The sequence below is a fragment of the Bubalus bubalis genome, chromosome 10, assembly GCF_019923935.1.
Source record: "Bubalus bubalis isolate 160015118507 breed Murrah chromosome 10, NDDB_SH_1, whole genome shotgun sequence".
Taxonomy (NCBI): domain Eukaryota; kingdom Metazoa; phylum Chordata; class Mammalia; order Artiodactyla; family Bovidae; genus Bubalus; species Bubalus bubalis.
Genome location: NC_059166.1, coordinates 3,674,794 through 3,699,384, shown reverse-complemented (window position 1 = coordinate 3,699,384; position 24,591 = coordinate 3,674,794). Strand labels below are relative to the sequence as shown.

Genomic DNA, 24,591 nt, shown 5'->3' with positions numbered 1-24,591 from the left:
AACTATATGCTGCTGCTGCGGCTAAGGCACTTCAGTCGTGTCTGACTCTGTGCAACCCCATGGACAGCAGCCCACCAGGCTCCTCTGTCCACAGAATTCTCTAGGCAAGAATACTGGAGTGGGTTGCCATTTCCTTCTCCCAGTTAAACTATATAGGTACCTATTAATTTATAGCTATAATTTATCATTAATTAGTCATACAAGTGCACAAACGTTGTTGTTGTTTACTTGCTAGGTCGTGTCCCACACTTGGCAACCCCAGGGACTGTAGCCCGCCAGGCTTCTCTGTCTGTGGGATTTCCCAGGCAAGAATACTGGAGTGGGCAGCCATTCTCTTCTCCAAGGGATCTTCCTGACCCAGGGATCCAACCTGGGTCTCTTGCTTTGGCAGGTGGATTCTTTACCACAGAGCCACCAGGGAGGCCCGTGCACAAGCTTGCTCTATGGATGGACATATGCATCAAACACAAGATACACAGAGAGAGCTCCAGAAGGCCATCCCTTGAGTCAGCATCATGAGTATCTTGGGGAGATAGATTTTCTTGGGATGATAGCATGTACAGTATAAATATTTATAGTCAAGATAAAGGTTCAAAACTACACAGACAAAACCAGGATTCTGGTCACTTCCAACATGCAAGGTAGACCCATGTGCAGACAGTGGTCTAGAATATTGCCTTTCATGACAGTATAAATAGTGAATTTGTTCTGCCTACAAGGCTTTACCCCTTCGCATGGTGATCCACGGAAGCCACCCAGCGTGCACGCCTCTGCTGCACGGAGCATGAAGTGTGGAGATGCGCCTCCCAGCTGCCCCCGGCCACGCAAGCACACGTTCCTGAGGACTGTGGCAGGTGGGCTGCAGAGGACAGGAGAGCTCGGGAGACACGTGCCTGGCAGAGTGCCCGCCAGGAGGGAACCCACTCAGGGACACGTGTGAGACGCCTTCTGCTCCTGGGAACACGTAGGGCATATGACGGGCTGAGATGCTCTTTCTATAGCAACGCACAGGAACTTGAAGCTTAACTGCTGGGTGACCTGTAGGTGTGAGGGGCCTGGGGACTGTGGTTTACGTGTGTTAAAAGCAGAGTGCGACCACTGTCTCTATTCACGAACACCAGCACCCTGGCTCACCCTGGCGCTACCCCGCCATCCGCTCCTGGACCCCAGTGGCCACTTTCAGAAAACAATTGATTGACCTGCTCCTCCCTCACCTCAAACTTATGCCAAGTGTATACCCTCTGTGTTGGGACTCCACCTTCTCTCTGAGCCTCTTTCTCTTTCAAAGCCCAGCATTCCCAAAGCACCTCTGATGGACCCTCCTGGCGTCACCCGGCCCCTGGAGACCTTGAACTTGAGGCAACCTCTGTGTTTCCTCTAGTCTAACATGTGGGACTTGGAGATTAAAGGTTTATGCAAACAAATCTATGTCACCCAGTACGTCTAAGTTAAGTTTGAAACCCTCATGTTTATACTCAGCACTTATCTTTGGCCTTCACAACAGCCAAAGAACAAAGAAACCAGACTTGCATTGACTCTAAGTGCTCAGACCATATTACAGGCAAGGCAAGGATAAAAACAAATTCCAACTCACACAGTTGTCATGAAGGTCAAAATCAGGTAACAGGTGCAGTGTAAAGAACCAGGCCAGTTTTGTAACACTGTGAAACACTGTATCATTCACAATCGGTAAAGATGATTTAATTAAATGGAGATTTATTATACAACTACTGCATTTTGTTAAATGTTTATACTTAAACTTGCATTGGCAAGTAAGAAATAAGTTTAATCTATGTTGTAGCAGTACTGAATTTCCTATTCCTATCAAATAATTGAGAGTACTTTTTTTTCCTGAAGAAAGTTATTGACTGAAAGCAGAAAGTACTCTAGGAACTACTATTGTTGTGAACATGTATTTACAAAGTAAAATGAATCACATGAATACATGTATTTAATTCAATATCTTGAGAAGAATACAAAGACCACATTGACCTTATTGGAGATTAAAACGACAAAGTGAAATGTATCTTCTTTAATGTATACCTGCAAAAACACCCACATTGCACGTACATGGTGGTTGTGAATTTTCATAGGCCATTCTTCCAGTCACTTAAGAGATATCAGTCTCTTTCAATTTTGCAAATTCTTTAATAAATCCCCAAAGGTTCCTTAAAATAGAAAACAGATGAGTACAATGGGTTAGAGAAAAAGTACATGAATCATAAAAGAAAATTTCAAAACAAACATCTATTAAAACACATTTACTCAAACACGCATAGTATGACTTGCAACCCTCCCCTTCCATTTTAAAGGGTATTTGTCACAGATGCTTGGCCTTGGATGTGGCAAAGCTTCTCTGCATATGGGCCCAGGCCTCTGCAACACTTTCCAGGCCAAGGAGTTTGTGCCGCAGAGGTGGGTTTACCTTAATGACGCTGCTGAGCTTAGTCACTCAGTCGTGTCTGACTCTTTATAACCCAATGGAGTGTAGCCCACCAGGCTTCTCTATGGGATTCTCCAGGCCAGAATACTGGAGTGGGTAGCTGTTCCCTTCTCCAGGGGATCTTCCCAATGCAGAGATTGAACCCAGGTCTCCCGCATCATAGGCGGCTTCTTTACCATCTGAGCCACCAGGGAAACCCAGGAACACTGGAGTGCGCAGCCTGTCCCTTCTCCAGGGGATCATCCTGACCCAGGAATCGAACTGGGGTCTCCTGCACTGCAGGTGGGGTCTTGGCCAGTACAGCTACCCGGGAAGCCCTGACCTTAATGATGTCTGGATGTGTGCTTAGCCGCTCAGTCATGTCTGACTCTTTGCGACCCCATGGACTGTAGCCCTCCAGGCTCCTCTGTCCATGGGGATTCTCCAGGCAAGAATACTGGAGTGGGTTGCCATGCCTTCCTCCATGGGAACTTCCCAACTCAGTGATCGAACCCAGGTCTCCCGCATTGCAGGTGGATTCTTTACCATCTGAGCCATGATATCACCTGAGTTCATTCTCATTCACAACGCTCTGGAGGACTCTTCCAAATGCTGTGTTTGCATTTCCGTGTTCTTTTCCATTGAGAACACCCGACATAATGCAAGGCCTCCCAGAACCCGGATCTCCCTGCATGGTTCAACCAGCACCCAGCCTAACACCGTTTCTCCTTTCTCTAACACGTAAGCTGGCAAGTCTGATGGTCCATTTTCTGACTCTTTTGCAGCTAAGGGTCGCCTTGGTGCCCAATGAGATACAGTGGAAGTCCCTTGGGTGGGCTTTCCTACCTAAATCCAACAGAACAGACTCACCGTGGGATGCCAGCTGTCCTGCGATTCCCCCCTCTTCCTTCCCCCGGGACAGGGACCCAGTGCCTAAAGACAGCCAGGTGGCCACCCTCAGGCCACCACCCAAGGGCAGCAGGGAAGGAAAAGAACTCCGACTCCTTGATTCCACTGAACCTGTACCACCAACAACTAAATGTCTTTTTACCTGTTGATACAATAAGCTTTTCCCATATTTAAACTATCAGTGGTTTTTCCAGCCGTCTCAAATCCTGAGGGTTGAACAATGGTACCAACTCAAAGAAAGTTAACTCTGTAAAATCTAAACTTAGTGAAGAGATAATAATAGTCAGCATTTGATTTTTAAATTAAATCTTTCAGACTAATACATGCATAGGTTTTTCCGTGTATCACTACCAATACACAAAAATTTATCATGTATTTAGTATCACTATTCTCCAAGCCAGGCTTCAGCAATGTGTGAACCGTGAACTTCCTGATGTTCAAGCTGGTTTTAGAAAAGGCAGAGGAACCAGAGATCAAATTGCCAACATCCGTTGGATCATGGAAAAAGCAAGAGAGTTCCAGAAAAACATCTATTTTTGCTTTATTGACTATGCCAAAGCCTTTGACTGTGTGGATCACAACAAACTGTGGAAAATTCTGAAAGAGATGGGAATACCAGACCACCTGATCTGCCTCTTGAGAAATCTGTATGCAGGTCAGGAAGCAACAGTTAGAACTGGACATGGAACAACAGACTGGTTCCAAATAGGAAAAGGAGTTCGTCAAGGCTGTATATTGTCACCCTGTTTATTTAATTTATATGCAGAGTACATCATGAGAAACGCTGGGCTGGAGGAAGCACAAGCTGGAATCAAGATTTCCGGGAGAAATATCAATAACCTCAGATATTCAGATGACACCACCCTTATGGCAGAAAGTGAAGAGGAACTCAAAAGCCTCTTGATGAAAGTGAAAGTGGAGAGTGAAAAAGTTGGCTTAAAGCTCAACATTCAGAAAACGAAGATCATGGCATCTGGTCCCATCACTTCATGGGAAATAGATGGGGAAACAGTGGAAACAGTGTCAGACTTTATTTTCTTGGGCTCCAAAATCACTGCAGATGGTGAGTGCAGCCATGAAATTAAAAGACGCTTACTCCTTGGAAGGAAAGTTATGACCAACCTAGGTAGCATATTGAAAAGCAGAGACATCACTTTGCCAACAAACGTCCGTCTAGTCAAGGCTATGGTTTTTCCTGTGGTCATGTATGGATGTGAGAGTTGGACTGTGAAGAAGGCTGAGCGCCAAAGAATTGATGTTTTTGAACTGTGGTGTTGGAGAAGACTCTTGAGAGTCCCTTGGGTGGCAAGGAGATCCAACCAGTCCATTTTGAAGGAGATAAGCCCTGGGATTTCTTTGGAAGGAATGATGCTAAAGCTGAAACTCCAGTACTTTGGCCACCTCATGCAAAGAGTTGACTCATTGGAAAAGACTCTGATGCTGGGAGGGACTGGGGGCAGGAGAAGAAGGGGATGACAGAGGATGAGATGGCTGGATGGCATCACTGATTCGATGGACGTGAGTCTGAGTGAACTCCGGGAGTTGGTGATGGACAGGGAGGCCTGGCGTGCTGCGATTCATGGGGTTGCAAAGAGTCAGACACGACTGAGTGACTGATCTGATCTGATCTGAAGGTATGCAATTTGAGAAAAGAAAGCCACCCACAGCCACACGCCTTCCACCTTTCCTGATCCTTCCCCTTGAGGAATCACCTTCAACTCTTCAGTTTTTTCCCCCCAAAATATATATTTCTATATTGCTAAATAATACATATGATGGAGATTTAAACCTTGGACCAAGCATTCTGCAAAGGAAAAGATGTAGCATATGTAATGTATGTGAAGTTAACACTCAGGAACCGCAGACTTCAGAAGCACCGTCCAGGTCATGTGTTGTGAATGGATGGCTTTAACGGCTCCAGCGTCAGGGAATGATAGTTGCTGCATCAGAGCTTCAATACTCACTGCTGCTGCTCCTCCCTCAGCTTGTTCTTCCCCATGATCTGCTTCACGTAGTTCACAATAAACTACCAAGAATTAAAAACCACTTGGTCACATTCAGTGGCATGGTACTGGTCGTGGGCAACATCAGTAATGTTGCCAATTGCATCCAAATGCATTACCGCCTCTAGAATCAGGCATAACATGCTAATTAATGCCAAATATAATGCAGAGAGGTGCACGTGGGTAATCAAGGTAGCACTGCAACCCATTAAGCAGCAGATTGTTACCGTGCATTTTGGAGGGCTATCGTGAGATGTCATTAAGGGAGCCATGGCATTCATAAACTCATGATAATTCTTTGTTGTGAGTGGTGGGTTCGAGAAATGGTCAGTTCTGATGGACACATTCAACTATTGAAGGGAGAATATTTTCATTAACGTATTAGCTCACACCTGTCCAGTTTTAAGCTAAGGTGAGCATAGCGAGATATTCCCGCCGTGACAGAACATCATGGTTTGGAAAGCTTGCGCATACACTGCCGCACTTGATTCATCATATAGCACAGGAAGGCGCTGGAGGAAACATTTCTATTGAAAAGCAGACTCTAAACACTTGCCTGAATTTTCTTCCTTAAAATTTTATTTGCTGTTTCCAACTTCATAGTTTCAGTCTAAAGGAAAGACAGTTTTAAAAGAAAGACAAGCGGTTAACAATATTTGTTAAGTATTTTTCACCATTTATGGAACAAAAAGTATTCTGTGAATGCTATTATTTTAATTTTGAAAGTATTCAATAGCACACCCCTTAGAAACAATGGATACACAAAGCATGACATGAAGGCTGTTCAATGAGAGAGGAAAATCCTGGCCCTCGGGTCAGAAAGCAGAGGAAATGGAGCTTGATGTTGCAAAACACTAGGGGATTTTAGGGGAGTTCCAGAGTAGGCACATTCCACATATTTTTGGAACTAATAATGGAATTTTTAAGATGGCTGGATACAATATAAAAATACAAATGTCAATAAGTCATGCATATATAGACATCACTGATTATAAACTGCAAAGTTAAGAAGAAAAATTTTTTGAGTTTCCATTCACAATAGCAACAGATACCAAAAAGTCATGAAACAAAAGTGACAAAAAATCTTTAAGACCAATGCATTAGAATAAATATAAAATGATCCTAGATGGAGTGTTAATATTAAAAAGCTGTCATTTCTCCCCAAATGAATCTATAAATTCATTAGAAGCACAATAAAAAACCAAGAGTATTTACTACTGAAACTGAAAAATTAGTTAATACTGTAAATGAGAATACTCAAGATAATTGTGAACAAAATGATGATGAAGAAGGGATGAAAAGGTTTGCTCCTCCAGAGATGCACCATAATGGAAATCATTCACGATTATCAGCATATCGTGAGGCTGCATAATATACAATTAGGGAGTTGGGCTGACTTTACATCCTAATTCTACCCCTTGCTCACTGTAAGCTTGATCAAGTTACTGAGCATATGCATGCCTTGGTTTCCCCGTATGAAAAAGGGGGTTAATAAAAACATCTATCTTTTTGGGTTGTTTGGAATTAAATGAAATAGTATTTTTGTACTATTTACAGCAATATCTGTGCATCGTAAACCTGTGATACATTTAGTTATTTTTTCTTCTGGTTAGAAATAACATTTCAAATCCAGACCCAGGAATCAGTTATCTAACAGGATAATAAATGCAGCTCTATTATATCCTCCAGTATTTGAATTAAGGAGCCAAATGTAAATAACAAATATTTAAAGTAATATAAATTATTGATATGGAATCATATAGAATCTTCTATTTCCCAGGTTTAAAAGAGGTTTCAATTTTGAAAGCAAAGTTTACATGATTTTGCATTATAGCATGCTCAGAACACAAAGTTGTAACTGGTTTCTGCTGTTTAAGCATTCAGTTATAAAATAGTGTTTCTTTTTAGGACATTATTAAGTTTAAAAAACGGGGGCAGACTCTCAGTGAAAACACAGAAAGAAATCTGACCAGATTATTTTCAAAGAGACACAAGAGAAGCCAAAGCAAGTTTGGACCACCACCACCTTCCTATAAATAGGCTTTAAAAATAAAGTAGGATTGGGAAAAATATATGAAAGTCTGTAACCAGGAGAAAAAAGGATAATCACATATGACTTACAAACTCTATAAGTAGAAGTTATATTTAATAAGATTTTACACAATTTAAAATAGGTTATAACCTAAGAAGTAGGCCATCATAGTATTTCAAAACATTAGATCATACATAATACACATAATAATTTATGTGTATCAAGATCATAATTTTATTGTTATCCAGAAAATGGTTAGCAACAGTTGTTCAGGTCTAATACAGCAGGTTCTCAATGGCAGTAGTTAATCCTATCTTCCAGCATAATGTGAAACTCACTGTACACGTAACCTTGGGGTCAATGTGGCTCGATATTATAAGGACTTTGGGGCCCAGAAGACTTAAGCTGAATCCCAGCTTTGCCCTCTCTGTCTTGTGCCATATTGGGTGGGTCACTTAGCTTCTCTAGGCTTCCGATTAAACTACTTAGCAAACACTGGACCCTAAACGATGCCAGTCATTATCTTTACGACAAGCATTTTCCATATAAAATTGCTAATTTCTAAGAGATGTCAATTGGGCTGGAAGAGATTCAGTCTGACCCTTAATAGAGCTCTACAGAATTTTTATCACCTTCACTTTTGTTGTTTCAGCTATGCACACATACAGGCTAAGTTGCTCAGTTTGTGTCTGACTCTTTGCGACCCCATGGACTATAGCCCTCCAGGCTCCTCTGTCCATGGGATTCTCTAAGGCAAGAAAACTGGAGGGGGTTGCTATGCCTCCTTCTAGGGGATCTTGTCGACCCAAGGATGGAACCTATGTCTCTTACGTCTCCTGCTTTGGCAGGCAGCTTCTCTACAGCTAGTGCCACCTGGGAAGACCTAGTTTAGCTACATCTCTTAACTATTCTATTCATTTGCTACAAAGTGGTTGAAATGAAAAATGTTTAGACCAAATGTTATATTTTGCCTCCACTGAATGTCAAATCACTTCATATGTTTGCCAAGGTCTTCCAGCAAAATAACAATGTAGACATTGAAAAAAAAACAATTTGCATACCTCTAAGCTTTTGATCTTACTTTCAGTGATTTGCAAAATTCCAGTATGAACAAAGCTTGTTTTAATTAGTCTTTCAAGAGCTTGAATCTCATCCCATTTATGAAGTACTTCACACCTCTTTTTTTCAACCTTCTCAATAAGAGTAAGGTTCTCCTCCTTCACGACCTTTTTCTCAGGTGATTCTGGAATATTTTTTTAAAAACAACATATTCTGTGTTTAATGCCTTAATTCTTATTAGTAACATTATGTGTTAACAATACTAAGTGCATTGTATATAGTTATAAAATATAATGTAATTCAAACTTCAAGCACATCAATAAAGATTATGAGAGCCAAATTAAGTATATATGTTTCACTGCCTTAGTGTAGATATATATTTTTCTATCTTTTCCTATTAAAAATATAAACAGTAAAGGCAAGGATAGCAACTGAAATAAAAGGGAAAAAAATGATCAGACCCAAGAACGGGGTGTCCCTCCTTTAATTCATTTATGTACTTGATGAGTCTTTATTGAGAACCTAGCACAGCATGGGCAAGGCACAAGGACGACTCTGCAGCAGGTGTGGGACTAAGGCGACAGCAGGAAGACGCACAGGAGTCAGGTGAGCGGGAGGGCGTGGGGAGCAGGCAGAGGGGCAGAGCTGACGCCTTCCGGAAGGCGGAATTTACACGCTACGGTGGGGGCACTGAGGGCCAGGGGAGAAGCAGGAAATCAGAACACTACAAGGAGCAGGCGGCAGATCAGAAAAGGTCTTCTAGCCCACGGGAGGAAACCAGTCAAAGCTGGTTGAAGAGGTCTGAAGCCAGCCTGGCCACTTACGACAAGCCGTGTTGTGGCTGAGGGGCAGAGAGTGAAGACGCTGCCGCTGGTACCCTGACTTAAGCCTCCATGTGTCTGGAGATGCCATTCATTGAAACTTCCAAGGACAGGCAAATGCAGAGAGGAAAGCTTCACTTTGGACTTGCTGAGCTGGCACTCAGGTGCTATGTGCAGTAGGCCGTGGCATATACTGACCGTAAGCCTGAAAGGTGTTATAGCAGGAAAGAGATCTAGACCCAAAGACTTGTGCATTGAGCCAAAAACATGCTGAGCTCCAACAAAGATCGGTATTTAAGGAGCCGAGAGATGGAGGCAGAAAATAATTCAGGGGTAAGGATGCACTGTTCTCAGTCAGCACAGGTAGGCTCTGATGAGTCGAAAGACTTAATTCTTTGAGAAAGAACAGCTGCTTTTTTTTTAATGGAAAAATGCCATGAGCAAGAGTGATCTTACCTGCTGATACACACCAAGTCACTGCGGTCATTCAAACTTGCCCAATTTGGAAGAAGGGAAAAGTGTGAAGGTGCGTTCTAAAACTTGGGTGACTTAGTCCAGCAGATGCTGGACGAGCAGACTTGCCGGAGCAGAGGCAGTCACGCTTACGCTTCTGACGTGAGTTCTGAGAGAGCCAAGAAAAATGTCTCTGATTCCCATCTCGATCCAAGCTGAAGGTTTCACCCGAAATAAGTAACTGGCAGCAAGGAAGACAGAAGGTGCAGAAAGCCACTCACATGGCCCGACTGTGCCTTGTCTTTCTACCTAAAGAGGAAGACTGTGGCATCCAAACAAGGGGAGTCACAGAAAATGTGTTTGTCTGGAGGAGGCTCAGGAATGAGAAATCTTCAGAAAGAGAATCCAGGAGGACGCAGGCAGGACACCGGGTTTCTTTAAGTGTTTGAACACGTGTCAGAAACAGCTAGGACCAAATATTAAGAAAAGATTACTACAGGCCTAGAAAGTTGGTAACTTCTTTTTGCTTATTATTTTTATGAGCCTTTGCCATGTTATTCTGTTAGCGTTTAGCAATAAAGTGTTACATTTTTTAAAATGGTGGCAAATTTTAAGAAATAGCAGGAGACAGAAGACCAGGGAGCTCCAGTCTCATCTTGCGACCTGTCTGGAGAGGAGCCAACACACGTCCCTTGCAGCGCTGTTCACAACAGAAGGCATGCAGCAACCTCGGTGTGCATCAACAGAGACAAAGCAGATGCAGTACATGCAATAGAATATTCCATGGGTGTGTGCTAAGTCGCTCCAGGTGTGTCCGACTCTCTGCGACCCCATGGACTGTAGCCCGCCAGGCTCCTCTGTCCATGGAACTCTCCAGGCAAGAATACTGCAGTGGGTTGCCATGCCCTCCTGCAGGGGATCTACCCAACCCAGGGATCAAAGCTGCATCTCCTGCATTGCAGGTGGATTCTTATTTTCAATACATTTTTTAAAAACATTAAACAAGAGTGAGCAGGACTGCAGATAGAGAAGGAATCCACCAACCTCTGAGCTCTGGAAGAATCACAAGACCAGGCCACCCTGAGACTCAGGCCACAAGAAACCCTTGAAAGATGCCCATCAGGTAAACCACACAGGCCTGGCTCATGGGAGGGCAGAAAGAACCAGAGGAGGGAAAACGAAATCCTCTGGGGTCACAACCTTTGAGGCCAAGTTTGCCGAAGAACGCAAGACCATTAGACTTGTGAGAACATCCTCAAAGATGCTGAGATGAAAGCGCGATTCCGCGTGAGTTAGTGCATAACAAGCCTGGAGTGGGAGCGGCACCTGACTGAGCCACAGGGTTAACTGCGGAGGTCAGTGAGAGAGACAGTCACCTGAGCCTCTTTGGGTCATTTAATCCAGCTGTGAATGGTGTGCCCAATTTTGAGATCATTTCTATTATTTCATTGAGTGCATGAATATTTACAAAATGTCATTAATTTCCCACAAACCGTGTGCCCCTCTTCATGAGTGATGATGGCATGAGGAGGAACCCACAGGCTGAGTGACTCAGCCGCACCAGGCCCTGTGTTCTTTTATCGTATCAGATCCTCTTAATGACGAGGGAAGCGCTATCCTTGCCTCCACTGAACAGGCAGCAGTATCACGAAAGTGGTTCACGTAACAGCCGTGTGAGTGGGGTGCTGAGGTGCGCAGGTTGAGGCCCATTTGCAAGAGAGGGTGCCCCACACCTGGACAGAACCTTGTTGTCCAGAAAAGCTGACTCCTTTGATCCAAGAATAAAGACACAAAGTGTCTGGAAACCAGACTGGACCATCCTCCTTGCTGTTACCCTGGAAACCACAAGCCACGGCAACACTTCCTCTATTTCCATCCCCCAGGGATGCCCTGGAGTATTCACAGCTCCCCCCTAAAATCCACTACGTATTTCAAGACACCTTCTCTAAAATAAACACATTTAATTCTTCAACACTTCCTCAGCGGAGTTGATTCTCATATTCACACCATTGCGTCAAGGTTCTTAAATTCTATTTCAAGTACTTTGGTTATTCTCTCAACATAAGATCCTGAATTCATTCAGTTTCACTAAAACCCAAGAGATCTTACAGGAAGATGACACGCACACGAGCTGTCTGTGATTACAGCAACTCAACAAGCAAACGTGCCCAAAGCAACAGAAACTGCGATAAACATCTCCACCCAGATAAATCTCTCCAAGAGATCAACTACTTCCTGTGTCTTTAAAGTACTTTAAACCACTTCAGATAAAAATGAAAACTTACTGAATTTCTAAAGAGCTTGATGAGGGTAGGGGGAAGATAATAACCTCTCTGAGAAACCTTTTCAAACTAGCAGCAGAAGCCATGAACAGGGAACTAGTCTTGAAGATTCCTCACGCGGAGGTCACGGCAAACCTCACATCGGAAGACCAATCACAGGGTTACTTGCCTGCCCGGCTCCTTGCGGCCTCCAGCAGTACACGCTCCTGCTCCAGTTCATTTCTGAGCCTGCGGTCCAGTAAAAATACATCATGATACGTTAGCATCCTGTTCATACCTTCCTCCTTTTATCTCTCTTATATCACAGACTTAAAAACTGAGAAATAAGAACTGATCCTCTAGTTTCTAACAATAAAAAGATGACTTGAAGATGTAGATAGAATGAGACTGAATTAGTCAAGTTCAATAAACTAAAGTATCCTTTCTTATTAAGATCACCCAAGCCACTGGTTAAAGGAGCTGGGCTTTTAGTGTCTACTGATGTTCCTTTGTGACTTGAATCTTTAAGAAGTAAGGACGAAAAGAAACTAGCCATTTTACACTTAGTTCAGTTCAGTCGCTCAGTCGTGTCCGACTCTTTGCGACCCCATGGACTGCAGAGTGCCAGGCCTCCCTGTCCATCACTAACTCCCAGTTTACTCAAACTCATGTCCATCAAGTCGGTGATGCCATCCAACCATCTCATCCTCTGTCGTCCCCTTCTCCTTCTGCCTTCAATCTTTCCCATTATCAGGGACTTTTCAAAAGAGTCAGCTCTTAGCATCAGGTAGCCAAAGTATTGGAGTTTCAGCCTCAACATCAGTCCTTCCAATGAACACCCAGGACTGATCTCCTTTAGGATGGACTGGTTGGATTTCCTTGCAGTCCAAGGGACTCTCAGAGTCTTCTCCAACACCACAGGTCAAAAGAATCAATTCTTTGGTACTCAGCTTTCTTTAGAGTCCAACTCTCACATCCATCCATGACCACTGGAAAAACCATAGCCTTGACTAGACGGACCTTTGTTGGCAAAGTAATGTCTCTGCTTTTTAATATGCTGTCTAGGTTGGTCATAACTTTTCTTCCAAGGAGCATTTTACACTCTGAGACCAATAATGAAATAATAATGAGTCCAATAATAATAGTGTAATCCCAGCACAGACCAACCGTGATCACCCTCCCCACCTGTCATTGTGGTCCAGGGCCGCTCTGATGGCAGTCATGAGCGCTCTCAGCTCCTCCCTGGCCCGCTCGACATCCGCCGTCTTCACCTTCCCCTTCTGCAGACTCTGGACCTGAGTCAGCAAAGACTGGGCAGGACAAGGCCAGAATGGGTGAGACAAACAGAAAACAAGGGTGAGAATTTTCTCTGTTAATACGGTGTGTTCAAGATGCCCGGGGTCAAAGGCTAAGTAAAATAGTAAACCGAAGGGATGGACCCGAAGGAGGAATATTGGAGAAGGGATAAGTTGTCAGGTGAAGGTCTGGGTAAGGTATATATATATATACACACACACTTCATGAGTATTATTATCAGCACTGTGATTATTTTTCTAAATGTATTGAAAACAATATTAATCCAATGGCTGCAAAGTAATGATTCTCAAATGTGGTAAAACAAAACTCTCTGGCTCGTTTGGGTGACGGGCTGCCAAGTTTCCAGGAAGAAGGATCTAGATCCCTGCCGGCCTGCGGATGTTTTCATTCTGGTGTTTGGTGGGGATGTGGGCAGATGTGGTCCTTAGTGACTCAGCCTCAGAAAGCAAAGAGCAAGGTAGACCCCAGCTGGAGCCTTTGCTTATTCCTGCCGAATAGAAGCTTCTTTCTGAGGCACGGATCACTCAAGGCAAGGAAACAATGCCCGAGTGCGATTCCCTATTGAGTCAGAACTGCCCTCCTTGTCAGGCCATGATCTTTGTTTCTTTGTTTAATAGACACAGTGAGACACTCTCCTTCCCAAGAGACACGGTTTTTAAACTTTATTGAAAAGTCAGACGTCGCCTTAGCGACAGTGCCGTATTCTCTGAGCTGTGTGCGTGATAATGTCATTGCTGCCGTCCATTTTCCTTCCCGAGCATCCACATGTGTGACCTAAGCCTGGAGAGAAGCCCTGGAAGGTGTCACAGAGAATCCAAGGTCACCCCCAGTCTTTTAAGATCAGTAACCTTCCTGCTCAGACACCGAAGTGTCGGCCTTCAGAGGGACGCTGGCTGGATACGCTGTAATCTGGAACTCACTAGAAAGACCTAGGTGCCACCTGCAAAGCGGGGCACCATCAGTAGGGGGGACCTCAACGAGCAGAGAGGCAGAGCCATGTCTGAGCAAAGCAAGCCCAGGAGAGCGGGTTACGGAGGACAAGCCTGCGCAGGCCACCGAGAACTGGCGGCCAGACGTGGCGGCCAAACCAAGAAACGTGCGCGCCTCCCGGGCCGCCCCTCGCTGTCGCCAGGGGCAGAGGGCCAGTCCGTCACGGTGTCCTCACGGACATAAGGCCCACGCCCATTAAAAGCACCCGCTGATCTAAATCGTGCAGGAACAAACGGGGCTTCCGAGACTCAGGCTGTTCCCCTGCTCTGGAAATATGAAGAAACAGGCTCTGTTTAAGGCATGCCTGACCCACTGTTACCTTGTACTGTTCTGTGGGATGGTGCTTCAGAAGTAATAGCATGTAGAGTTCATATTCTTCCTACAGAAAAAAAAGAGAGAGAAGAAAAAAGAAAGAAGAAAAGGAAATGAGTAAGAAAGTAAGGTGGGAGGGAGGGAGAAAGAAGGAAAAAGAAAGTAGAAAAAGATCCATTGGAAATGTGTTATGAGATTACTGTACAATGTAACTTTCTTTGCATATGTAAAGAGGCTAAGGACTATCAGTTCAGAATATTTTTTTAAATATAACAACGCTCCTGCAATATATTAAATAACGTACACACGGAAATGTGCAAAAGTCTCACCATTTTTAAAGCACAATAGAGTATTGACTATTAGGACTCACAAAACACCTGGACACACGTGCAACATGTGACTTCTGCCACTAGGGGGCGATGTGGATCTGGGCTGCCCTGATAGCTCAGTTGGTAAAGAAACCACCCGCAATGCAGGAGGTCCTGGTTCGACTCCTGGGTTGGGAAGATACCCTGGAGGAGGGAAAGGCTACCCACTCCAGTATTCTGGCCTGGAGAATTCCATGGACTGTATAGTCTATGGGGTACAAAGAGTCAGGCACGACTGAGCAACTTTCACTTCACTTTAACCTGCAGAAAGCTTGAGTGCCAAAGAACCAATGCTTTTGAACTGTGGTGTTGGAGAAGACTCTTGAGAGTCCCTGGGACTGCAAAGAGATCCAACCAGTCCATCCTAAAGGAAATCAGTCCTGAATGTTCATTGGAAGGACTGATGCTGAAGCTGAAACTCCAATCTTTTTACCACCTGATGCGAAGAACCCACTCATTGGAAAAGACCCTGATGTTGGGAAAGATTGAAGGCGGGAGGCGAAGGGGATGACAGAGGATGAGATGGTTGGATGGCATCACTGACTCAATGGACATGAGTTTGAGCAAGCTCCAGGAGATGGTGAAGGATTGGAAGCCTGGCATGCTGTAGTTCATGGGGTTGCAAAGAGTCGGACATGACTGAGCGACTGAACTGAACTGAACCTGCGAGAAGCAGAAGATATTAAGCAGGTGGAAAGAATACACAGAACAACTATACACAAAAGAGCTTAATGACCCAGATAACCTCGATGGTGTGATCACTCACACTCACCTAGAGCCAGACATCTTGGAATGTAAAGTCAAGTGGACCTTAGGAAGCATCACTACGAGCAAAGCTAGTGGAGGTGATGAAATTCCAGCTGAGCTATTTCAAATCCTAAAAGATGATGCTGTGAAAATGCTGCACTCAATATGCCAGCAAATTTGGAAAACTCAGCAGTGGCCGCAGGACTGGAAAAAATGAGTTTTCATTCCAGTCCCAAAGAAAGGCAATGCCACAGAATGCTCTAACTACCGCACAATTGCACTCATCTCACACTCTAGTAAGTAATGCTCAAAATTCTCCATGCCAGGCTTCAACAGTATGTGAACCAAGAAATTTCAGATGTTCAAGCTGGACTTAGAAAAGGCAGAGGAACCAGAGATCAACTTGCCAACATCTGTTGGATCATAGAAAAAGCAAAGGAATTCCAGAAAAACATCTACTTCTGCTTTATTGAATATGCTAAAGCCTTTGAATGTGTGGATCACAACAAACTATAGAAAATTCTTAAAGAAATGGGAATGCCAGACCACCTGCCTCCTGAGAAACCTGTATGCAGGTCAAGAAGCAACAGTTAGAACCATATATGGAATAACAGACTTTTTCCAAGTTGAAAAAGGAGTACGTCGAGGCTGTATATTGTCACCCTGCTTGTTTAACTTATGTGCAGAGTACATCATGTGAAACGCCGCAGTGGATAAAGCACAAGCTGGAATCAAGATTGCTGCAAGAATTATCAATAACCTCAGATATGCAGATGACACCACCCTTATGGCAGAAAGCGAAGAGGAACTCAAGAGCCTCTTGATGAAGGTGAAAGAGGAGAGCAAAAAAGCTAGCTTAAAACTGAACATTCAAAAAAACAAAAATCAGGGCATCTGGTCCCATCACTTCACAGCAAATAGATGGGGAAACAATGGAAACAGTGACAGACTTTATTTTCTCCAGCTCCCAAATCACTGCAAATGGTGACTGCAGCCATGAAATTAAAAGACACTTACTCCTTGGAAGAAAAGCTGCAACAAACCTAGACAGTGTATTAAAAAGCAGAGACATTACTTTGCTGACAAAGATCCATATAATCAAAGCTATGGTTTTACCAGTAACCATGTATGCATGTGAGAGTTGGACCATAAAGAAAGCTGAGCACCAAAGAATTGATGCTTTTGAACTGTGATGCTGGTGAAGATTCTTGAGCTACCCTCGAACAGCAAGGAGATCAAACCAGTCAATCCTAAAGGAAATCAGTCCTGAATATTCACTGGAAGGGCTGACGCTGGAACTGAAACTCCAATACTTTGGTCACCTGATGGGAAGAGCTGACTGGAAAAGACCCTGTTGATGGGAAAGATTGAATGCAGGAGGAGAAGGGGATGACAGAGGATGAGATGGTTGGATGGAATCACCAACTCAATGGACATAAGTTTGAGCAAGCTCCAGGAGCTGGTGAAGGACGGGAAGCCTGGCATGGGGTCCATGGGGTCGCAAAGAATCGGACACGACTGAGCAACAGAACAAGAACAACAAACTTCCTAGCGATGAACGCTCCAGTGATGGAGACTGGTCACCATATCCTGCTTTTAAGCCTTATATTTGGGAATGGACAGTAATAGACCCTTCAAGCAGCCTGATTCCAACTCAGCTCTGATATGATGGTCACTTTCAGCAGGAAATGACAACAAACTTAAAACTCCATCAAGATGCGTTTAAAATTACATATGGATAGCTTTAGAAGTTTCTGTGTACATTTATGCGCAGTGGATAAGAGTTTATATTATAATTAGGAAGCTTTAGTAGAAAAATATGGGCTTCAGAAGTAAGCTAGCTGGGTGTTTTTCTCACATGGCCCACTTAAGACTCATGTGGCTGCACGCATGTTCCTTTGACTCTCCATGAATGATTCTCCTCCTGTGTAGAATGGACACCATGAAACTTGGCAGAATTTCTGCGTGGCCTGAGCTCATGTGTGCAAAACTCATGCATGGCTCTCAACTGTTACCTGGGAGATATGTGTTTCTATTACCTTAATTTCTTTCAAGATATCACCAAATACCAAAGAACTTTTGCAAATATCTTCAAAGACTTCTCCAAAGACCTGGAGTCTGTTGAACTCTTCAGGGTCACAGACACATATTTTCTGGAGCTCCTGGAGGAAAAGAGAACCACCCTGCTTCAGGATGACTTCATTTTCCTTTCTGGTTAGTTTCTCGGGCGGGGCATTCTGTCAGCTGGGTAGCAGACCACTTGGTGCTGAGGCTCTATGATCGCCTGACTTCATTTATTCCCTTGCATCCTGGAAGTCAAGGGAACAAACAGTGCCTCTCTGCCTCCACGGTGTTTCCAAGGTCCTTCTCTTTCCACCAGTCCTCTCAGCCAAAGCTCTCATCTGCTGCTGCTGCTAAGTCGCTTCAGTCGTGTCCGACCCTGTGCGACCCCAGAGACGGAAGCCCACCAGGCTCCCCTGTCCCTGGGATTCTCCAGGCAAGAACACTGGAGTGGGTTGCCATTTCCTTCTCCAATGAATGAAAGTGAAAAGTGAAAGGGAGGTCACTCAGTCGTGTCCAACTCTTAGCGACCCCATGGACTATAGCCTACCAGGCTCCTCCATCCATGGGATTTTCCAGGCAAGAGTACTGGAGTGGGGTGCCATTGCCTTCTCCGAAAGCTCTCATCAAGGTTTGGTTATTCCATATGTTGACTCTTTCCTGCATCTTCACCCTTCCAACACCAGGTCCCCAACTAAGTATCACTCTCAGCTCTCCATAGCGCATCCCATGATGCCTAACCTCCTTCTACAGATGGAGAGACTCCTATGCAGACTTTACCTGCATCCTCAACTCTCTCCTCACCCTCCGTTCGCATTCTTTCATAATGACTCAGGCAGACCTTGTCTCAGCTATTTCTGCTGCCCCAGGGGCATTTCCCTCTCTGTAGCAGCCACTGCTTTCCATTGTGAAAGCGCCTCCAAGGCACGTTTCCAAGCTTCTTTTCTTGCACCCTAAGTGTTACCATCTGGGCTTCCCAGGTGGCTCAGCATTTCCACCTGCAATTCAGGAGACTGGGGTTTGATCCCTGAGTTGGAAAAACCCCCATAGAGAAAGAAATGGCAACCCACTCCAGTCTTCTGGCCTGGAGAATCCCATGGACAGAGGAGCCGGGTGGGCTATAGCCCCTAGGGTCGCAAGAGTCAGGTGGGACTCAGTGACTAAACAACAGCTGTCTCACCTACATCACGTGGGATATTCTCAGCCACTGGCAGCCCTTTGCTGTTCCACCTGCAAGAGTCAGCGCAGCCTCGGAGGCTGAGTCTCTGCCCACAGTCTTGAGACCCGGCGGGGGTCTCCATAGCATCACAGAACTGTCCTCCTTACCTGCTCCAGCTTCTTCTCATGGCACCTCGCTGCCTGGCTCCCAGTGAAGTCCCTCATCAAGAGGTCTTGCTTGGCCAGCACTTGTTTCTGGAAGCTCAAGAACTTCCTGTAGCTGTCTGCTTTCGTTATGGCAGCCAAGTGCGAGCTGACATACTGGAACTCGTCCCTTCCCGGAGGGGACATCACACACTCACGGCTGGACCTCACCTCCTTGTACTTCAGAACCTTCATGTCCGGCAATCTCAGCTCCTCTCGCTTTGGCCGTGCAGGAGAACCCGCCTCTCTCAACCCTGCCTTAGGACTCACGTCCTCCTGCGAAGTGTGGGAGGCCTGTGCGGGAGGGTTCAGATACCTGAAGAGCGGTGTGTTCTCAGCATCACTGGGGCCCACCGCTGTGTTGATGGTAAAATGAGCCAAAGCATCTTTCATCTTCTTGACCTTATCAGATAGCCTTTCTGCTCCAAAGACTTTTCCCTCCCGGGGCCTGTTGGCATTGGGCCAGTGATACAGGATGGTCTCTGGGGGCCTGTAAAGCTTGTTGGGGTTCAGGTGTCCGGATGTGTACGTGTAGACATCATCTCTGTGGTTTTTCTGCACTTGGTCCAGAAGCGTCCGCAGATTGCACAGGGTCTTAACACCTGGTGTCTCGCACTGCTTCCACCTCAGGTAAACTGGTCAGGAAAGACAAGAAGACCAGTAAGTGCCACTCGAGTTCCCCACTGAGGCCATAAAAGGGCCTGTGCACCTGCTGAGCTGGAGACTACCATTCCCAGAGCAGGAGCCCGTGGAGAGGAAAGAGGGCAGCCCGGCTGCAGAGGAGGGCTGGGGTAGGGGCACGTGACGGGCAATTCCCATCAGCAAGCCGGGACCCGCAGAGCCCAGAAGGAGGAAGCAGGGACTTGGCTCCAACAGGGAATCTATTTTTAATTTTAATTTATTTATTTTTAAATTGAAGGATAATTGCTTTACAGAATTCTGTGGTTTTCTTTCAAGATCCTGGATAAGGAAGGCATTTCCCCTGGCCAGCAGAGGCTCATCTTTGCCGGCAGGCAGCCGGAAGACGGCCACACTCTTCTGATTACAGCATCTGGGGGGAGTCAACGGGCAGCTTGTCCTCCGTCTGAGGGGCGGTTGCTCATTCTTCAGTCTTCTATTCATAATGCCCAATGATGGCATCGTTCTGCCCTCTAGCCATTTACCCCAATTGAAGTTTAGAAATTACCATTCTCAGTAACAGCTGAACTTGTCAAAAATGTTGATAAAGGTTTTGTTGCATGGTAAAAAAAAAAAAAAAAAAAAAAAAAAATGAGTTGGTCACTTGGCCCCCTCCCTTCCCCACTCAGAGGAAGACAATGACCCACAGAGTGAAACCTGGGGGGCATGTTGATGGGGACCCCAGCCCCCTCCACAAAGGGTCCCAGAAGCAAGGGTCCATTTGGACACTTGGCCCAGGACAGAAGATGATGGGAAAAGCGAGCTTTTTGGTCAGTTTCCTACTACGTGAGTTCAGAGATCTTACATCATCTCTCTGAAGCAGTTTCTTCAGCAAAATTAGGAGACTCGTCCTACTCAGGACGAGGCTAATTGACAACCAGATAGAATCGCTTTTGGCAGAGAGGCACCTGGCAAGGAGGGGACGTTCCCTAAATGCTGCCTGCGTCATCAAAGGACTGCGGTGCGGGGAACACCGCCTAAGGGCTTCAGGGAGGACGTGAGCGCCCAGACGCCACAGAGGAGCGGGAGGGGCCCACTCCCGGCTGGCACTGACCCGAGGCACGGCCTGCCCGGAGACGCCTGCAGGTGCCCATGAGCAGATGCCACGCTGTCTGCATCCTGCCTTGTCCCCCGAGCTGGAGGGGCCCCGATGCAGGGCATCAGACCAGGCCCATCTGGACCCTCAAGGGTCCATCGTGAGCTCCCGGAGGCCGAGGCTTTCCCCACATCCACACCTGCTGCCGCCCTCAGTCCGCACGGCCGACCCGTCTGGAAGGAGGCCCCTTCTGTTCCAAGGAGGCCGAGGGCAGTGGGGTGACCAGTGCGGGCCCCCCCACCCGACGAGTGCCAGCATGACTTCTGAATTCAGCTTTTCCACCCCACCTGTCGCTCTTCCCTCCTCCCGAGCCAAGGGGGCCAGGGCAAGGCGTCCCGGGACCCACGCCCCCTCCTCTGGCCGAGACCGAGTTCAGGACGCATCCCTAACCTCCGCATTGCCACCTTAGAGGGAAGGGCTGAGAGCACAAAGGAGTGAGGGGTGACAGCGACTCGCGCTGTCCGAGAAGCCCTGCGTCCAGAGGCCTCACACTGGCGTGGGTCCCCTGCCCCGTGGCGGCTCTCCACACTGGGATCACAACTGGCACGTCAGGCTCGGGCCTAGCTGGCTCCTGGACTCCTTGGGGAAATCTGTCCTGGGCTCTGTCCTGTTGGGACAGATCCAGCTCCTTGCAGCTGTAGGACAGAGGTCCCCATCCCCTTGGTGGCTGCTGGTGGGGATCTTTCCTGGCTCCTGGGTCTGCCATCTTCCCGGTCACATGGCCTCCATCCCTGAGCCAGCCAGCAAGGGCACTCTACATAGTTCCAGTGCCCTTGACCTCTGACCCTGCCCCGCGCCTGACACGCTCCCTGCCATGAGGTCACCAGTGCAGGGGACGCAGTGCAACCCAGGAGCGCTCTCCCCATGTTCAGTCCCAGGGTCCGTGCTGGCCAGGGGGCAGCAGGGCCCGGGGTGGAAAGGAATCAGCCTGTCCCTCCTGTGTAGCTGGATCTTGGAGCAATGCGATCATTGAGAATTTCCCTATTAAATAGATTAGTACTTCAAAGAAAGCAGTTAAGAAATGTTAAAATATTAATTAAACAAGTTTCCAATTAAGATATATCTTAATTGATATTCTAATTCACCAAAGGCACCAACACATAAAGAAAACACTAAAAAAACATCATATTAGTTGGGTTTCTCCAGGGAAACAGACCCAGAAGGATGAATAAGTTGTTGTTCAGTCACTCAGTTGTGTCCAACTCATTGCAATCTCACGGACTGCAGCACGCCAGGCTTCCACGGCCTTCAGTGTCTCCCAGTTTGCTCAAACTGTTGTCCATTGAGTCGGTGATGCCATCCAACCATCTCACCCTCTGTCGTCCCCTTCTCCTCCTATCTTCGGTCTCCCCCAGCATCAGGGCCTTTTCCAATGAGTCAGCTCTTCTCATCAGGTGGCCCAAGTATTGGGGCTCCAACTTCAGCATTAGTCCTTCCAATGAATATTCAAGGTTGATTTCCTTTAGGATTGATTGGTTGGATCTCCTTGCAGTCCAAGGGGCTCTCAGGAGTCTGCTCCAACATCACAATTCAAAGTATCATTTCTTCTTTATCGTCCAACTCTCACATCCATACATGACTATGGAAAAACCATCACTTTGATTGTACAGACCTTTGTCAGCAAAATGATGTCTCTTGCTTTTTAATATGCAGTCTAGGTTTGTCATAGGTTTCCTTCCAAGGAGCAAGCATCTTTTAATTTCATGGCTGCAGTCACCATCTGCAGTGATTCTGGAGCCCAAGAAAATAAAGTCTGTCAGGGTTTCCACTTTTTTCCCCATCTATTTTCCATGAAGTGATGGGACCAGATGCCATGATCTTTGTTCTTTGAATGTTTCAAGCCAGCTTTTCACTCTCCTTTTTCACCTTTATCAAGAGACTCTTTAGTTCCTCTTCACTTTCTGTCATTAGAGTGCTATCATCTGTATATCTGAGGTTGTTGATATTTCTCCCAGCAGTCTTGATTCCAGCTTGTCATTCATCCAGCCTGGCAATTCACATGATGTACTTTGCATATAAGTTAAATAAGGTGACAATATGCAGCCTTAATGTACTCCTTTCCCAATTTGGAACCAGTCAGTTGTTTCATGTCCAGTTCTAACTGTTGCTTCTTGACCTGCATGCAGGTTTCTAAGAAGACAGGTAAGGTAGTCTAGGATAGAGGTTTATTATAAGGAATTGACTCACACAATTATGCAAAAAAAAAGGAGAGTCCAAAATCTGCAAGATGGATAGTAGGCTGAAGACAGAGTTCATCCAAATGCCTTCTACTGGAGGACTTTTCTCTTGCTAGTGGGAAGTCAGTCTTTTTCCTTTACGATCTTCAACTGGTTAGATGTGACCCACCCAGACTACGGAGGGGAATCTGTCTTAGTCAAAGACTTCTTCTTTAAACGTTCATCTCATCCAAAAACACCTCAACAGGAACATCCAGAAAGCTTGACCAAATATACAACCCAGCAGCCCACATCAACTGACACACAAAATTTACCATCACATGTGTTAGACCAACTCTCTTTGGAAAATGAGAAGAGGTGACTTAATTGCTATTTTCTTTGTTGATTCTATGCCAAAAAAGGATTTGGAGTCACCAGCAAATTAATTAGCAAGTCATTCCAGACTTAGAATTTCTTTTCCTTAGTTTGCAGAAAGACTTGCCTCACTAGACCTGGAGAATCCAGATTCTATTTCTCTCTGCCAAGATCCTGTGATAAGGACCAGAGCTTCCAAGTCAGCCATGAAAAACTCTGAAGAGTTTTCAACTGTAGACACTGATTTGCATATCCTGCCATGTCAACGTGATAAGCAGGAAAAGAAGAAAAACGCTGAAAGGATTCATGGAATATTCGGTTCTTTACAAAATGATCAGAGCATAAATTTGCTTTAAGTAAAACCAAACCAACTTCTGAATAGACGCTGATAAGGAAGACACAGCAATAGGTTTTTTGGACTAGATTTAAACTAACAAATATTTCAACCAGAGTTTTCCCTCTGACCCCAGTTCATCTGAATCATCAATGCTTTCATGCACTCTGTGTGGTAAGAAAGCAAGCGCTTCAGAGTTCAAAGACCCAGATGAGACTCTGCTGCCCCATTTGCAAAATCACAATAACCCAGGCTCCAGAGATGTGAAACTAAATCAGACACAGGGAAGCACTTTGTACACAGCGGTGGACATGTTCTGTGGTGTGTGGTTGTTTATTGAGGACTATAGAAGGGCCGAAAATGTCTCTAAATGTGTCATCTTAAAAAAAAAAAAAAAAACACACAGAAACAGAGTCTAGAAATTTCCTATTTCTCCTCCTTCCAGAGGACACACACACACACACACACACACACGTCCGACCTCGTTTTCTGCCTTTTATTACTGGATTTTCTGAAAAGGCTCTGATTCCTAAATCCAGTCCTAAATCCCAGTGACCCCGGGAGCTAAGTTGCACCGCCAGAAAGGTTTTCATTTTTCATTTTCCCATTTTCCACACTGGGTTAGAGAAGTTGGTTCCGAGGCAAACATCCAGCAAACATCAAACACCAAACACAAAATGCTCAGCATCTACTTACATTCAGGCTCCGTGTCCTCAGCCATCGCCACCTTCCACCTGCAGCTGCTGAGGCTGGGGGTTGCTCTGGAAACAGACAAACATTCCAAGCCCCTCCTCCGGGGCTCCTCTGTTGCCAGGCAACCGGGGCACAGTCCCAG

General features: G+C 45.6%; 1 protein-coding gene across 3 annotated transcripts; it reads right to left on the bottom strand.

The window, feature by feature from the left end:
• Positions 1 to 325: 325 nt before the first annotated feature.
• On the bottom strand, positions 326 to 24,591 carry C10H6orf118 (chromosome 10 C6orf118 homolog). Of its 3 annotated transcripts, XM_006067059.4 has the most exons (10): positions 24,453 to 24,589; positions 19,082 to 19,752; positions 17,734 to 17,856; positions 14,587 to 14,646; positions 13,146 to 13,270; positions 12,151 to 12,209; positions 8,428 to 8,609; positions 5,891 to 5,944; positions 5,296 to 5,357; positions 326 to 2,168 (listed from the first exon to the last, which is right to left on the bottom strand). In XM_006067059.4, the coding sequence occupies exons 1-10, from the start codon at positions 24,475 to 24,477 to the stop codon at positions 2,111 to 2,113; spliced, it is 1,419 nt and encodes a 472-aa protein (XP_006067121.3). In that variant the 5' UTR covers positions 24,478 to 24,589; the 3' UTR covers positions 326 to 2,110. The 3 variants fall into 3 exon arrangements, with proteins under 3 accessions (XP_006067121.3, XP_006067122.3, XP_006067124.3); XM_006067060.4 differs by lacking the exon at positions 14,587 to 14,646 and having other exon boundaries at positions 24,453 to 24,591; XM_006067062.4 differs by lacking the exons at positions 14,587 to 14,646; positions 17,734 to 17,856 and having other exon boundaries at positions 24,453 to 24,591.

Excerpts from the sequence above, each read along its gene's own strand:
- C10H6orf118 (XM_006067059.4), bottom strand. The coding sequence starts at position 24,477 with ATGGCTGAGGACACGGAGCCTGAAT. Across the intron at positions 19,753-24,452 it reads TGAGGACACGGAGCCTGAAT|TTTACCTGAGGTGGAAGCAG; the intron begins GTAAGTAGATGC and ends TTTCCTGACCAG. Across the intron at positions 17,857-19,081 it reads ATGAGAAGAAGCTGGAGCAG|GAGCTCCAGAAAATATGTGT; the intron begins GTAAGGAGGACA and ends CTTTTCCTCCAG.